The sequence below is a fragment of the Staurois parvus genome, unplaced genomic scaffold (genome assembly GCF_062004578.1).
Source record: "Staurois parvus isolate SC_StPar_1 unplaced genomic scaffold, SC_StPar_1.0 ptg000961l, whole genome shotgun sequence".
Taxonomy (NCBI): Eukaryota; Metazoa; Chordata; class Amphibia; order Anura; family Ranidae; genus Staurois; species Staurois parvus.
This window is the reverse complement of record NW_028318757.1, coordinates 55,797-68,878: the sequence shown is the minus strand read 5'-3', so window position 1 is coordinate 68,878 and position 13,082 is coordinate 55,797. Positions and strand designations below refer to the sequence as shown.

Here is a 13,082-nt window from a genome sequence, read left to right as displayed (position 1 = left end):
GTAAGACAACCTTAAAAGGAAAACTAATGCTTCCACCACATCTACGGACTGGTAAGCAGCAATATTTTTCAATAAATTTATGTTCCTTAATTACAAAAATAGGTTTTGCTTTAAAATATTAGTATTTTACTTTTTTTGATTTTCTGTTTAACATTAGGGTGAAGAAGAGGTTGAACAAGTGCCTGCAGAGATATTATATCAGGGACTTCTCCCTAGCCTGCCTCAGTATATGGTATGCAAAAATTGTGTGTTGATAATTTTTCAGAGTTATAAATTCTACATGTACTGATTTAGTAGAGGACTAAATTGTCCAGTGCTTATCTGTTCCTGTCCTAATTTATGATGCTGGCTTGGAATATGCGCACACTGGAAAAGACTCACGCTGACACACAAGTTCAGTCTATGAACACTTCTAGTTTATTATAATGAGAAAGTGAACTTATATATGCAAAATGATGCAAGAGTCATGTGAGAACAGCATAAGCATTATATTAGTCTTTGATTGGTCATTTCCACACGAAAACAATCTCCATCATGGTATAGGTGTGATCTTCTCCCAAGTCTTATCTTATAGGAAAACATTCTTTTGTCTTCCAAATCACACGGTGGGAGGGGGTCTGTGTGTGTGAGCAGACATTTCTTAAGCAAGGATTTCTTTTAGTACCACAAAGCCCAGCAGGCAGAAAATATTCACACAACATATGTATTAAAGTATAAAAGTAAATATTTATAAAACTTATAGAAATAGCGTATATATATATATATATATATATATATTCAATAGGAAACGAAATAGGCATTTTACCAAATCCATCACAATCCCCCCTTAAAATGACTATTTTACTCTGTCCCAATAAAGCCTAGCTCATCTGTCCTTATGTACCTTGCAACTCTTTTATGCTGTACGTTACACAGGTGATGACTATTTCAGCACCCCCCTTGCCACAGACTTTGTACATCAGGAAGTCAGATGCTATCCCTCCAAAATTGTGAGATTACTATTGGCGGGGAGGGACCGTTATGGGGTATAAGGTTTTCCTTCATCTATCATATGGAGATCCTCTTGCTCCTGGTTCAGGAAGATAGATGTTCTGTTGTCTACAGCTTTGCTCATCAATTTCCTCACACATGGTATAACACAGCATACAACCAGGACCAGGAGAATCAGAATTATTAGTACAGTTACCCCTATTTGGGCAAGTATCTTTTACCACCCACTCATCCAACTGAAATATTGATCCCACAAGTCTGTGATCCCTGAATTCTTTTTCAACTCAACTGACAGGTCTTCTAATTTCTTTATAGCCAGAGTAACCTTACCATTCGGGCCAGTATTGTCAGGAATATATGTACAACATGTTCCGGCTTCTTCTATCATTTTACAGACACCTCCTTTTTCCGCTAAAATCATGTCCAGAGCCATCCTATTCTGGAATGTCATGTAGGATGTAGGGGCTAACTGGTCAACGATTCCTTAAAGGGCATCTCTGGTCTAATTCACAAACCTCTATTGGTTGTAGTATATGTAATTTATCCAATCTACATTTTTATTAACAGTTATCATGGGAATCAGGAATTCAAAGCCTGCTTTTACTAGGTCTCTGGCTTTAAATTCATTAGGCACCCCCATTGGGACTCCAATGGCATCTAAATATACATGTGGGTCAAACTGCCAGAAGGAGCTTTTCGCTTCCTCCTACGGCCAGGCATTGGGTCATGAGTATTTTCTGCTAGGATGTGGAGAGGCATAATGGCCTTTGCAAGAGCACACTCACCAGTCCAAATCCCTTCCAATCTGGTTCTAATCTTTTGGTCCATGTAATCATCCATGACACATATGTATACCTGGTCACTACTATCGGAACATGCTCGTTGTATCAAGATCATATGGATCATGGTCATAGCACCACATGGGATCTACACTACAGAAATCAAAGATGAAAATAGCTACATGAGTGTTGGATGAGTTGTACCAAAATATAGTGGTGTCACCTATTTCAGTGATATCCACCTGTTGAGCCTCTGTCAGACTTATAAGAAAAAGGATATACAACATAGTTGTCATGGTGTAGATGACGCCTTTTCCTCAGGGTTTGGGACTTTCTTGCAGTGGGAGGTGTGTATCCAAGTGTTCTTCCCGGCCACCTTGTCAGAAGTGGCTGTGGTCAGCAGAACTTGGAATGGACCATCATATCTTGGCTCAAAGGAATGTTTCCTCATAAATGTCTTTACTAATACCCAATCTCCGGGTAATAGGCTGTGAGTTCCTGTATCTGACTCAGAATCTGGAATGGAGAAAACACTTGGACATAGATACGGGTTAATTCATGTGATAATACAGTCTAGAGATGAGCGAATTATTCAAAAATTCAGTTCGGCTGATTCGCCGAATTCGCCGAATAAATTCGCTTCGAGCCGAATATATTCGCTGCGAATTTAACTTATAAAAAGGGTGTTTCTAGGCTTCAGAGAGCCTTTATATTAGTGCAGAACACTGTACCTTTAATTTAAATGCCCTTGGAGTCTGCTGGGGAAGAGAAATAATACTGTCAGTCAGTATGACATGCAGATGAGTGCCGTCGATCTTAGAATCACCGCACATTTCACTCATTTGGGCAGTCACGGGGCCAAAACCAGAGTGTGGAGCCACAGTGTGGCAGTGGAGGCAGCAGCAATGGGAGGCCATACAGCACCCTATGACAAAATGGAACCCACCAGCAGTGTGAGGAGACCTGAAAGTGGCACATGGCAGAGTGTGGCGATGGAGACAGCAGCAATGGGAGGCCGTACAGGGACCCATGACACACTCTGGACCTGGCAGCAGCATCAGGAGGCGGTACAGGGGCCCATGACAGATTACGGGCCTGGCAGCAGCATGAGGAGTCGGTACGGGGGCCCATGGCAGATTACGGGCCTGGCAGCAGCATGAGGAGGCGGTACAGGGGCCCATGGCAGAGTGGCGGAGCGTAAGCAGCTAAAATTGAAGGCCATACAGAGGCCTATGTTAAAAAGTCCCCCCAGCAGCAGCGTGGGGAGACGACTATCAAGAGTCCAATGGCAGAGTGGCGGAGCAGAAGCAGCTTCAATTGAAGGCCATACACAGGCCTAGGTTTAAAAGTCCCTCACAGTTAATTCCAATAACGAACTCTACTCCTTCGTGCAATCTACTTACGAGACCCTGGGCAGGTCTGGGTCCAATTTGTGGTAGAGACTGGTTTTGTTCAGCCATGCTTGAGCGAGTAATAACAGGTCTGTGCTGCCCTTTGGTGTCTGGCTTAATGCGCACAACACTGAACGTCCCAGCGTTTGTCAACGATTTGCCGTTAAGTGATGCAAACCCGCTGAACCACGTTCATGAGGAGCCGGTACAGGGGGCCATGAATCAGTATGGACCTGGCAGCAGCGTGAGCAGACGACAGAGGCACATGGTGCAGGGTGGCGGTGTAGGCAGCATTATTCTGAAGCCATACACAGGCCTAGGTTAAAAAGCGGAAGCCGTCAGCAGCGTGAGCAGACGACAGAGACACATGGCGCAGGGTGGCGGTGGATGCAGCAGTATTCGGAAGCCAAACACAGGCCTCGGTTAAAAAGCGGAAGCCGTCAGCAGCGTGAGCAGACGACAGAGGCACATGGCGCAGGGTGGCGGTGGAGGCAGCAGCAATGGAAGGCCATACAGCACCCTATCACAAAATGGATCCCACCAACAGTGTAAGGAGACCTGAAAGTGGCACATGGCAGAGTCTGGCGATGAAGTCAGCAGCAATGGGAGGCCGTACAGGGACCCATGACACACTCTGGACCTGGCAGCAGCAAGAGGAGGCGGTACAGGGGCCCATGGCAGAGTGGCGAAGCGTAAGCAGCTTAAATTGAAGGCCATACAGAGGCCTATGTTAAAAAGTCCCCCCAGCAGCAGTGTGGGGAGACAACTATCAAGAGTCCAATGGCAAAGTGGCGGAGCGGAAGCAGCTTCAATTGAAGGCCATACACAGGCCTAGGTTAAAATGTCCCCCCAGCAGCAGTGTGGGGAGACGACTATCAAGAGTCCAATGGCTGAGTGGCGATCCGGGAAGTCAGCGTTGTGATTGCAGATGCAATGCAGAGATTCTATGAGGTGATGCCGTGGGTGCGAAGAAGATCGTATACCGTCGTACTTCCATCCATAAGACGGAACAACCTGCGAACCGGGAGCTTTATTGCCCTGACCCGCTGAGCAGCTTCTGGGAAACCCAAGAGGCCCATGGCAGAGTGGCGGAGCGTAAGCAGCTTCAATTAAAGGCCATACAGAGGCCTATGTTAAAAAGTCCCCCCAGCAGCAGCGTGGGGAGACGACTATCAAGAGTCCAATGGCTGAGTGGCGATCCGGGAAGTCAGCGTTGTGATTGCAGATGCAATGCAGAGATTCTATGAGGTGATGCCGTGGGTGCGAAGAAGATCATATACCGTCGTACTTCCATCCATAAGACGGAACAACCTGCGAACCGGGAGCTTTATTGCCCTGACCCGCTGAGCAGCTTCTGGGATACCCAAGAGGCCCATGGCAGAGTGGCGGAGCGTAAGCAGCTTCAATTAAAGGCCATACAGAGGCCTATGTTAAAAAGTCCCCCCAGCAGCAGCGTGGGGAGACGACTATCAAGAGTCCAATGGCAGAGTGGCGGAGCGGAAGCAGCTTCAATTGAAGGCCATACACAGGCCTAGGTTAAAAAGTCCCCCCAGCAGCAGTGTGGGGAGACGACTATCAAGAGTCCAATGGCTGAGTGGCGATCCGGGAAGTCAGCGTTGTGATTGCAGATGCAATGCAGAAATTTTATGAGGTAATGCCGTGGGTGCGAAGAAGATCATATACCGTCGTACTTCCATCCATAAGACGGAACAACCTGCGAACCGGGAGCTTTATTGCCCTGACCCGCTGAGCAGCTTCGGGGATACCCAAGAGTTTGGCTTCTGTGGGGAATATGGTTGAAAACTGAAACTTAAAGGCATGTTGACGGAAGGGCACCAGTGTCAGTGCTCCGGAGGGAATATAGCTTCAAAGCTGACACTTAAAGGTATATCGACGGTCAGAGACCACAGGAAGTGGAGCTTGCGTCTTAAATCGACTGAATGTGGCAGACGTGAAACGTCTATGGGCCGTATATGAAACGGGTTGTTCCTCTTTCTGGAATAAGTGTTGGAAATGGCCACTCTTTTTGGTGTGGCGTTTTGTCTATTTAATTCCGATAACGGACTCTACTCCTCCGTGCAATCTAGTTACGAGACCCTGGGCAGGTCTGAGTCCAATTTGTGGTAGAGACTGGTTTTGTTCAGCCATGCTTGAGCGAGTAATAACAAGTCTGTGCTGCCCTTTGGTGTCTGGCTTAATTCGCACAACACTGAACGTCCCAGCATTTGTCAACGATTTGCCGTTAAGTGATGCAAACCCGCTGAACCACGTTCATGAGGAGCCGGTACAGGGGGCCATGAATCAGTATGGACCTGGCAGCAGTGTGAGGAGACCCGAAAGTGGCACATGGCGCAGGGTGGCGGTGGAGGCAGCAGTATTCGGAAGACATACACAGGACTAGTTTAAAAAGCGGAAGCCGTCAGCAGCGTGAGCAGACGACAGAGGCACATGGCGCAGGGTGGCGGTGGAGGCAGCAGTATTCGGAAGCCATACACAGGCCTAGGTTAAAAAGCGGAAGCCGTCAGCAGCGTGAGCAGATGACAGAGGCACATGGCGCAGGGTGGCGGTGGAGGCAGCAGTATTCGGAAGCCATACACAGGCCTAGGTTTAAAACTGGAACCCAGCAGCGTGAGCAGATGACAAAGACGCACATGGCAGAGGATGGATCTGGCAGCAGTATGAGAAGGCGGTACAGGGGCCCGTGGCACAGTGTGGTGATGGGGGCTACAGCAACTGGATGCCAGAAAGTGGCCGATAGGGCTATATACTGCATGGAATTATAAAGTTGTAAAGACAGCGGCCTATAAGGCTATACACACTATAACAATCATGACTTGATTGACCATTGGCCTATAAGCCTATACACAGCATGAATATCATGACTTATTCTGAGAGTGGTTTGGAAGGCTATATACAAAAAGTAATTCATGAGCTGTCCAGACAGCGGACAATAAGTACATATATACAAATCAATTCATCAGCTGTCCAGCCAGCGGCCTCAAAGGCGACACATATAGAAAGCAATTCATGAGCTGTTCAGACAGCGGCCTCTAAGGCGACAGATATACAAAGCAATTCCCGAGGTGTTCAGGGAGCGGCCTGAACGGCTAGGTTATTACTAAATATATTTTTGTGGCCAAACATCGGCCTATAAATAGATGTCTACACAGTGACAAAAAATTATGTCGCCAGACAGCGGCCCCTAAGGCGACAGATATACAAAGCAATTCCCGCGAGCGCACAGGGCCCACAGTGTCTGAGGATGGACGTTGGCGCAGAAAGGCAGAGACCAACTGACTACATAGGTGGTTTTCATAGTACTTTATTTTGGCCTCCCTCTCAGCAGGTGTGAAAAAGGCCACCATTTTTGAACGGTAGCGAGGGTCCAACAAGGTGGACAGCCAAAATTCATCCCTCTGTCTGATGGTTATTATTCGGCTGTCGCTACGCAAGCAACCGAGCATGCTATGGGCCATTTGTGCCAAGGAATGCGAGGGACTCCCTGCCTCCATCTCCACAGCATACTGCCACGGTGCGTCTGGGTCCTCTGTCTCCTCCTCCTCCTCTACCAGATGCTCCTGCTCCTCCACTCCTGTCCGCTGAGTGGAAAAACCACCCATTTCACTCAATAATTCCTGAGCACCAATGTCCTCCTCTACCTCCTCCTCTTCTTCCTGTCCTGCCCCCACAGGGGTCATGTGGCGTTGAGATCTGTGCGCCACGTCTACCGCACCCTGACCAGCCATTGTTAACAGCATTTGTTCCAGGACGTGCAACAGAGGAATGACGTCGTTCATCCCATAGTCCTGCCGACTCACGAATAGCGTGGCCTCCTCAAAGGGCCTGAGCAAGCGGCAGGTGTCACGCATGAGCTGCCAATGGCTGACATCTAAGTTACACAGGGGAGTACCTTTATCCGCTTGTAACATCAGGAAATCGGTGATGGCCTTTCGCTGTTCGTAAAGGCGGTCTAACATATGTAGGGTTGAATTCCACCTTGTTGCAACGTCGCAGATCAGGCGATGCTGTGGAATTCCGTTCTGCCGCTGCAGCTCAAGGAGGGTGTGCTTTGCGGTGTAGGAATGGCTGAAATGCATGCAAAGTTTACGTGACATTTTAAGGATGTCTTGCAGTGGGATGGTGGATTTTAGGAACCGCTTGACAACCAGATTGAACACGTGAGCCATGCATGGCGCATGGCACAACCTTCCTTGACGCAGAGCAGACACCATGTTCTTTCCGTTGTCGGTCAACATGGTTCCGATTTTCAGTTTGCGCGGAGACAGCCATCTGTCGATTTCTCTGTTCATTACACTGAGAAGTTCCTCCCCTGTGTGACTACGTTCGCCAAGGCATACCAGGTGCAGCACAGCGTGACACCGTTGCGCCCTGCACATGTGATATGCCGGTCGGGTAATGGGACTTGGCACGGGGGTGGCGGCTGAGGACACGGCGGAAGAAGAGGTGGTAGAGGCGGACATCTTTGCTGGACCAAGGACGTGCAAACGTGGAGGCAAAAGCGGCGTGACCTGTCCAAGTTGCTGGTGCGGCTGTGCCGGCACCACGTTCACCCAGTGGGCCGTAAATGACATGTACTGTCCCTGACCGTAGTTACAGCTCCACACGTCGGCGCTGCCGTGCACTTTGGCAGAGACCGACATGCTCAAAGACTGGCCCACCATCTCTTCTACATGTGAATGCAGGGCTGGCACTGCCTTTTTGGCGAAGAAATGCCGGCTTGGCACTCTCCACCGCGGCTCGGCACAAGCCATCATTTCTCGGAAAGGTGCTGAGTCCACCCCTTGGAAAGGGAGGGACTGCAGCCCCAGCAACTTGGACAGGAGGACGTTCAGCTTCTGCACCGTCGGGTGCGTGCTCGCAAACTGTTGTCTCTTGGAAACGGATTCCAAGAAAGACTGCTGACGGAATCCGTGAAGAGGAGTAGCAGGAGAAGGAGCATCTGAACGAGCGGAAGATGCCAACGAGCGACAACTCCCCTCAGCAGAGGTGTTGGAGCCTTGACTGGCTGATAGAGGGCGATTGACGTCGGGTGACGGAGCAAGTGATGGAGCTGGGGCTGGGGCAGGCAGAACCGCCGTATCTTTATCACGGTTTTCCCAGGCCACCGAATGGCGACGCTGCATATGCTGACGCAACACTGTAGTCCCAACATTGGCCCCCTGGCCACGCTTGACTTTCTGGCCACATAGTCGACATACGGCTACGTTTACTTCCTCGGGCGGCTTGACGAAAAATTGCCACACCGCCGAGTAGGAAACTTTGCCCCCGCTACTCCTCACTGGCTGACTGCTACTTCCTCCGTGCACACCGGCACCACTACTGGCCGTGGTGGTAGGCTGCAGTGGAGCTGGTGCTCTACTCCGTGGCCGTTTGGCTCCACTGACACTGCTGCGACCCTGCTGCCTCCTGGGCAACCCACCGACTGTTTTGCTCGCTGGCAAGCTGGCACCCTCTTCTCCTGATGATGCGGAAGCAATAGCCTGATGACGACGAGGCTGCCAAGTGCGATCAGCCTCATCATCATCAATTAGGGTCTCTGCGTCACTACTAGCCCCCTCGGCTGCGTGTGGGTCAGGAGACAGACCTGTCTCTAGACCGGCTACCGAGCCACTCTCCTCGCCAGTACTTCTTCGCCTGGCTGCTGAAGAGGTGGATGTCTCCCCCGTTCCTGACCGCCCTCTGTTAGCTCTTCCTCACTGTACAGTGGGGCTGAGCCCACAGCATGCGATACTTCGCTTGGTGAGGGAACACCAAAGGACAGGGGCAGGTCGAGGACACGTGATTTCAGTGGGCTTGCTCCCGGGCCATGCCAACTAACGGTTGTGTCTGACGTACCCACCGACCGTTGGCTGTAGGTGTCAGAGGTGACCTGGGAAGAGGAAGACGACCGAGTCAACCAATCGATGACGGCAGGGTTGTCGGTGGAGACACGACCGCTGGATGACACCGGGAGCACTGGCCTCTGGCTGCGACTAGTGCTGCCTCGACCCCTTCCTCTGCTGCCACGTCTGCTCGCTCCTGAAACATTGCCTCCTCTGCCACTCCTCTGCGTGTTGTCTGACATACTCTTTAATTCAATAAGCACCCCAAAAATAAAAACGGATTTAACTCTTTGAACGTACAATAGTGGTTGTGAAGCAGAAAGTCAGTTTATTTAGCACAATCGGTCAATTGCAGCTTGCCGTTTGCTGGAAACTGTACGTTTATGTCACTGGAATGCACTAATCACCCAAAAAATATTACCGCCACCCGGCGTGTAAATGGATTTAACTCTTTGAACGTACAATAGTGGTTGTGAAGCAGAAAGTCAGTTTATTTAGCACAATCGGTCAATTGCAGCTTGCCGTTGGCTGGAAACTGTACGTTTATGTCACTGGAATGCACTAATCACCCAAAAAATATTACCGCCACCCGGCGTGTAAATGGATCTAACTCTTTGAACGTACAATAGTGGTTGTGAAGCAGAAAGTCAGTTTATTTAGCACAATCGGTCAATTGCAGCTTGCCGTTGGCTGGAAACTGTACGTTTATGTCACTGGAATGCACTAATCACCCAAAAAATATTACCGCCACCCGGCGTGTAAATGGATCTAACTCTTTGAACGTACAATAGTGGTTGTGAAGCAGAAAGTCAGTTTATTTAGCAAGGTGAATATTGGTTCCCACTCTCCGGTCACCTCTCCTTCCATTTCTGGTGGTCCCATGGCCGCTCGTTTTGCCGCCAAATCTGCCAGATTATTGCCTTTGGCTTCTGAGGAGTTTAATTTCCCATGAGCTTTTACCTTCAGAATAGCCACTTGAATGGGTAGAAGGAGTGCTTCCAGCAGTCGTCCAATGGCTGCTGGATGTCTTATGGACGTACCTGCCGCAGTCATAAATCCTCTTGCCTTCCATATGGGTCCAAAGTCATGGGCCATCCCAAAGGCATATCTGGAGTCTATGTAGATATTGGCCCTTTTTCCTTCCGCCATCTGGCATGCTGTTGTGAGTGCTTGAAGTTCAGCTCCCTGTGCAGATATTGCTGGCGATAGGGCTCTTGCCTGTAGGACTGTGTCTGCAGTAGTGACTGCAAATCCTGTATAATATTTGCCTCCATCGTCTGCATATCTGGAACCATCAACAAAAAAAGGTGACGTCTGGGTCCTACAGTGGTGTTTCACTCACTGTGGGGAGATAGAAGGTTTCCATTTTCATCACTTGAAGACAATTATGAGGCTCAGTGGCTCCATCATCCTCTCCAATTTCTGCATTATCTTTATTACCCCCCTCAGCAATTTGGAGGAGAATGGCCGGATTCAGGGTTTGGCAACGTAGGAGAGTGACGTTATCAGGAAGTTGGAGGGAACACTGTAGTCTAAGATGCCTCGCTGTGGAGAAATGTTTAGGTTGGACTTGGTTTAAAATGGCAGCAATGTCATGCGGCACCAGAAGAACAAGTTCATGTCCCAGAACAATATCAGAGGTCTTATCCAGCAGCGCTTGAGCAGCAAAGACAGCTCTTAGACATGAAGAACCACCCCTAGCTATGGAGTCCAAATGGCAAGATAGTACCCAATGGGTCTGGTTTGTTCCTGAGCTAGGACCCCCGTGGCGTGGCCTTGGCGTTCAGACACGAACAGTTTGAAAAAAATTCTCGTAGTCTGGTAGACCTAGGGCTGGGGCTGAAGAAAGTAAGCATGTTAGAGCCAAAAAGTTGGAGGTGGCCTCTTCGGACGGATGGAAGGGCTCAGACTTGAGAGCATCGTAGAGTGGTTGCATAAACCAAGAAACATCAGGAATCCATGATCTACAGTACGATATGAGGCCAAGAAAGGCATGGAGTGGCTTCTGGCCTAGCAGCAGTGGCAGGTTCTGGATGGCCTTAACTCTTTTCTCCATAAGATGCCTTGTTCCATGTAAGAGGCTGTGGCCCAAGAACATAACTGTTGTAGAGCACCATTACAACTTCGGTTTAGAGGCCTTACAGCCTTGGTGTGCCAAGTAACATAATAAACTCTCCGAGGCTTCTTCAGCCGTGGGCAGCTCATCAGCACAGAGGAGAAAGTCATCCACATATTGAAGAAGGACCACTGCCGAATGTTCCTTTTGCCACGTGTCCAGTATGGTGGTCATGGATGAGTGTAGGTGGGATCTTCGTCATTGACCACCATGAGGGGCGCTGGTTTTTTCTCTTTTTGGTTTTCTATGCCTCTGGCCACCAACAGTAAGTCAGACATCTTCATAGAGCGGTACTCAGGGCGGGCCACCATCAGACCTTTCCTGATATCCTATTTGAGCCCTGAGACAAAAGCAGCTGAGAGCATGTGTGTATGTGCCTTTTCATATTGAGAGAAGCCCAGATCATCAAAGGCTGTTTATGAGTCTGGCATAATACTTCTCCACAGACTCAGCTTTATCTTGGGTGATGACTTGAATTGTGGTAGTCTGATCTGCCAATTTCTCCTTTGCCCAGTCATGGAGCTGGGCACAGAACTCCACGCCTGAAGAATAGGAAATAACACTTGTCAGGCAGGCATCATTGAACGCCGTCTGCATAACTGGCCAGAAAACATGTCCTGCTTTAATTTGGCGTAGACTGAGCAGGTCTTTCCAAGCAGCTGAGTAAGTTTCTTGTATCTACACTACCCTGCGGTAAAAGGGCATTGGCTGTTTCTCTGGGTCAGACAGACTCGTCACTAAAGCCGCTGCTTGTGATGGGGTAAAAGCGACATATATTACCGGTGCCCCTTCCAGTAATCTTGAATGTCGGGGCTGTCTTGTGTATTGTTCCTGTTTAGGTTGTACTCCACTGCGCGTGGGTTTGGGAGTCAAATCTATTGGCGCCCTTGTCGCTTGCAGCTGTTGATCACTCCATTCAGATGCATCGTCATTCAATTGGACATCTGGCATAGGTTTGGGAGTCATACCTATCGGCATCCTTCCTGCTTGCGGTTGTTGATCATCCGGCTCGAATGCATTGTCATTCATGTATCCGGCTTGTGCAGGTGACGCTTTCATATTTGGGAAAATGGGAGTGTGGTAGGAACCATCCTGGTTTAGAACAGGGAGAACTTGGTATATGCCTTATTTAGGTCTTCCTGGTGTACAAAGATGGCCGCCAGGCGGAAGTGCACTGGACTGGGCAGGAACTGACAATGCGGGTGTAGCAAGATGGCTGCCGTCAGGAAGTGCACTGGGCTGGGCAGGAACTGTTCCTGGCCTCCTTTGTTCTGAATTCTATCATCATAGGGCAGTGGTTTTAGCACACTTCCATTTTCAATTTTATGATACACATACATTATACAATCGCCATTTTCTTGAATTTCTTCCAACCATCTTTCTTTATGCAACGCTTTTGCAGTTTTTTTTTTTTTCTTTCTACCAAGCTTCTGTCACGTTCAGCAAACCTTTATCACATAAAATTCCTCTCTGTTCCTGCAATAATTTACACAAGTCCTCTGGCTGAAGTCAGGCAATGCTGACCTTCAGCTCACAAACTTTCGCTACTTTAGATAACTTTTTAACTGCTTCACTTCCTTCTCTCCTCTTCACAATATGACATACTAGTAATCCTTTTCAATATTTTAACACATAAACAGTTTTTTTTTTCCTGTTGCAATACCTGTTCTGTCCACTGCTCTTTGTGGATAACTTTGGCTACATTATACCAAGCTTCTTGCTGTCTTCAGCACATTTTTGTCAACTAAGACACCTTTCTTCTCTTTTTTTTTTTTTTTTTTTAAACCTCCTTATCTTTAATTCCACATACTTTTCCTCTTCTCTCTGTGCAACCAGGTCACATGGTAACATTCCTTTCTAGGGGTCTTATCAGCATCTGACCCATCTCCTCCCCCCTTCTCTGTCCTTCCTAGCAGAAATCTAAGACACTTCACAGGCTGCTGTCCAGACTTTCCTTAACCCT

At 48.7% G+C, this 13,082-nt stretch overlaps 1 protein-coding gene across 1 annotated transcript in view; it reads left to right on the top strand.

Moving 5' to 3' along the window:
* LOC149441653 (striatin-interacting protein 1-like) overlaps positions 1-13,082 on the top strand; it is a 301,884-nt gene that overhangs the window by 237,015 nt on the left and 51,787 nt on the right. Inside the window, exon 14 of the mRNA XM_089657068.1 lies at positions 158-232. Within this exon, the coding sequence (XP_089513194.1) occupies positions 158-232 (75 nt within the window). The remainder of the gene's footprint in view (positions 1-157; positions 233-13,082) is intronic.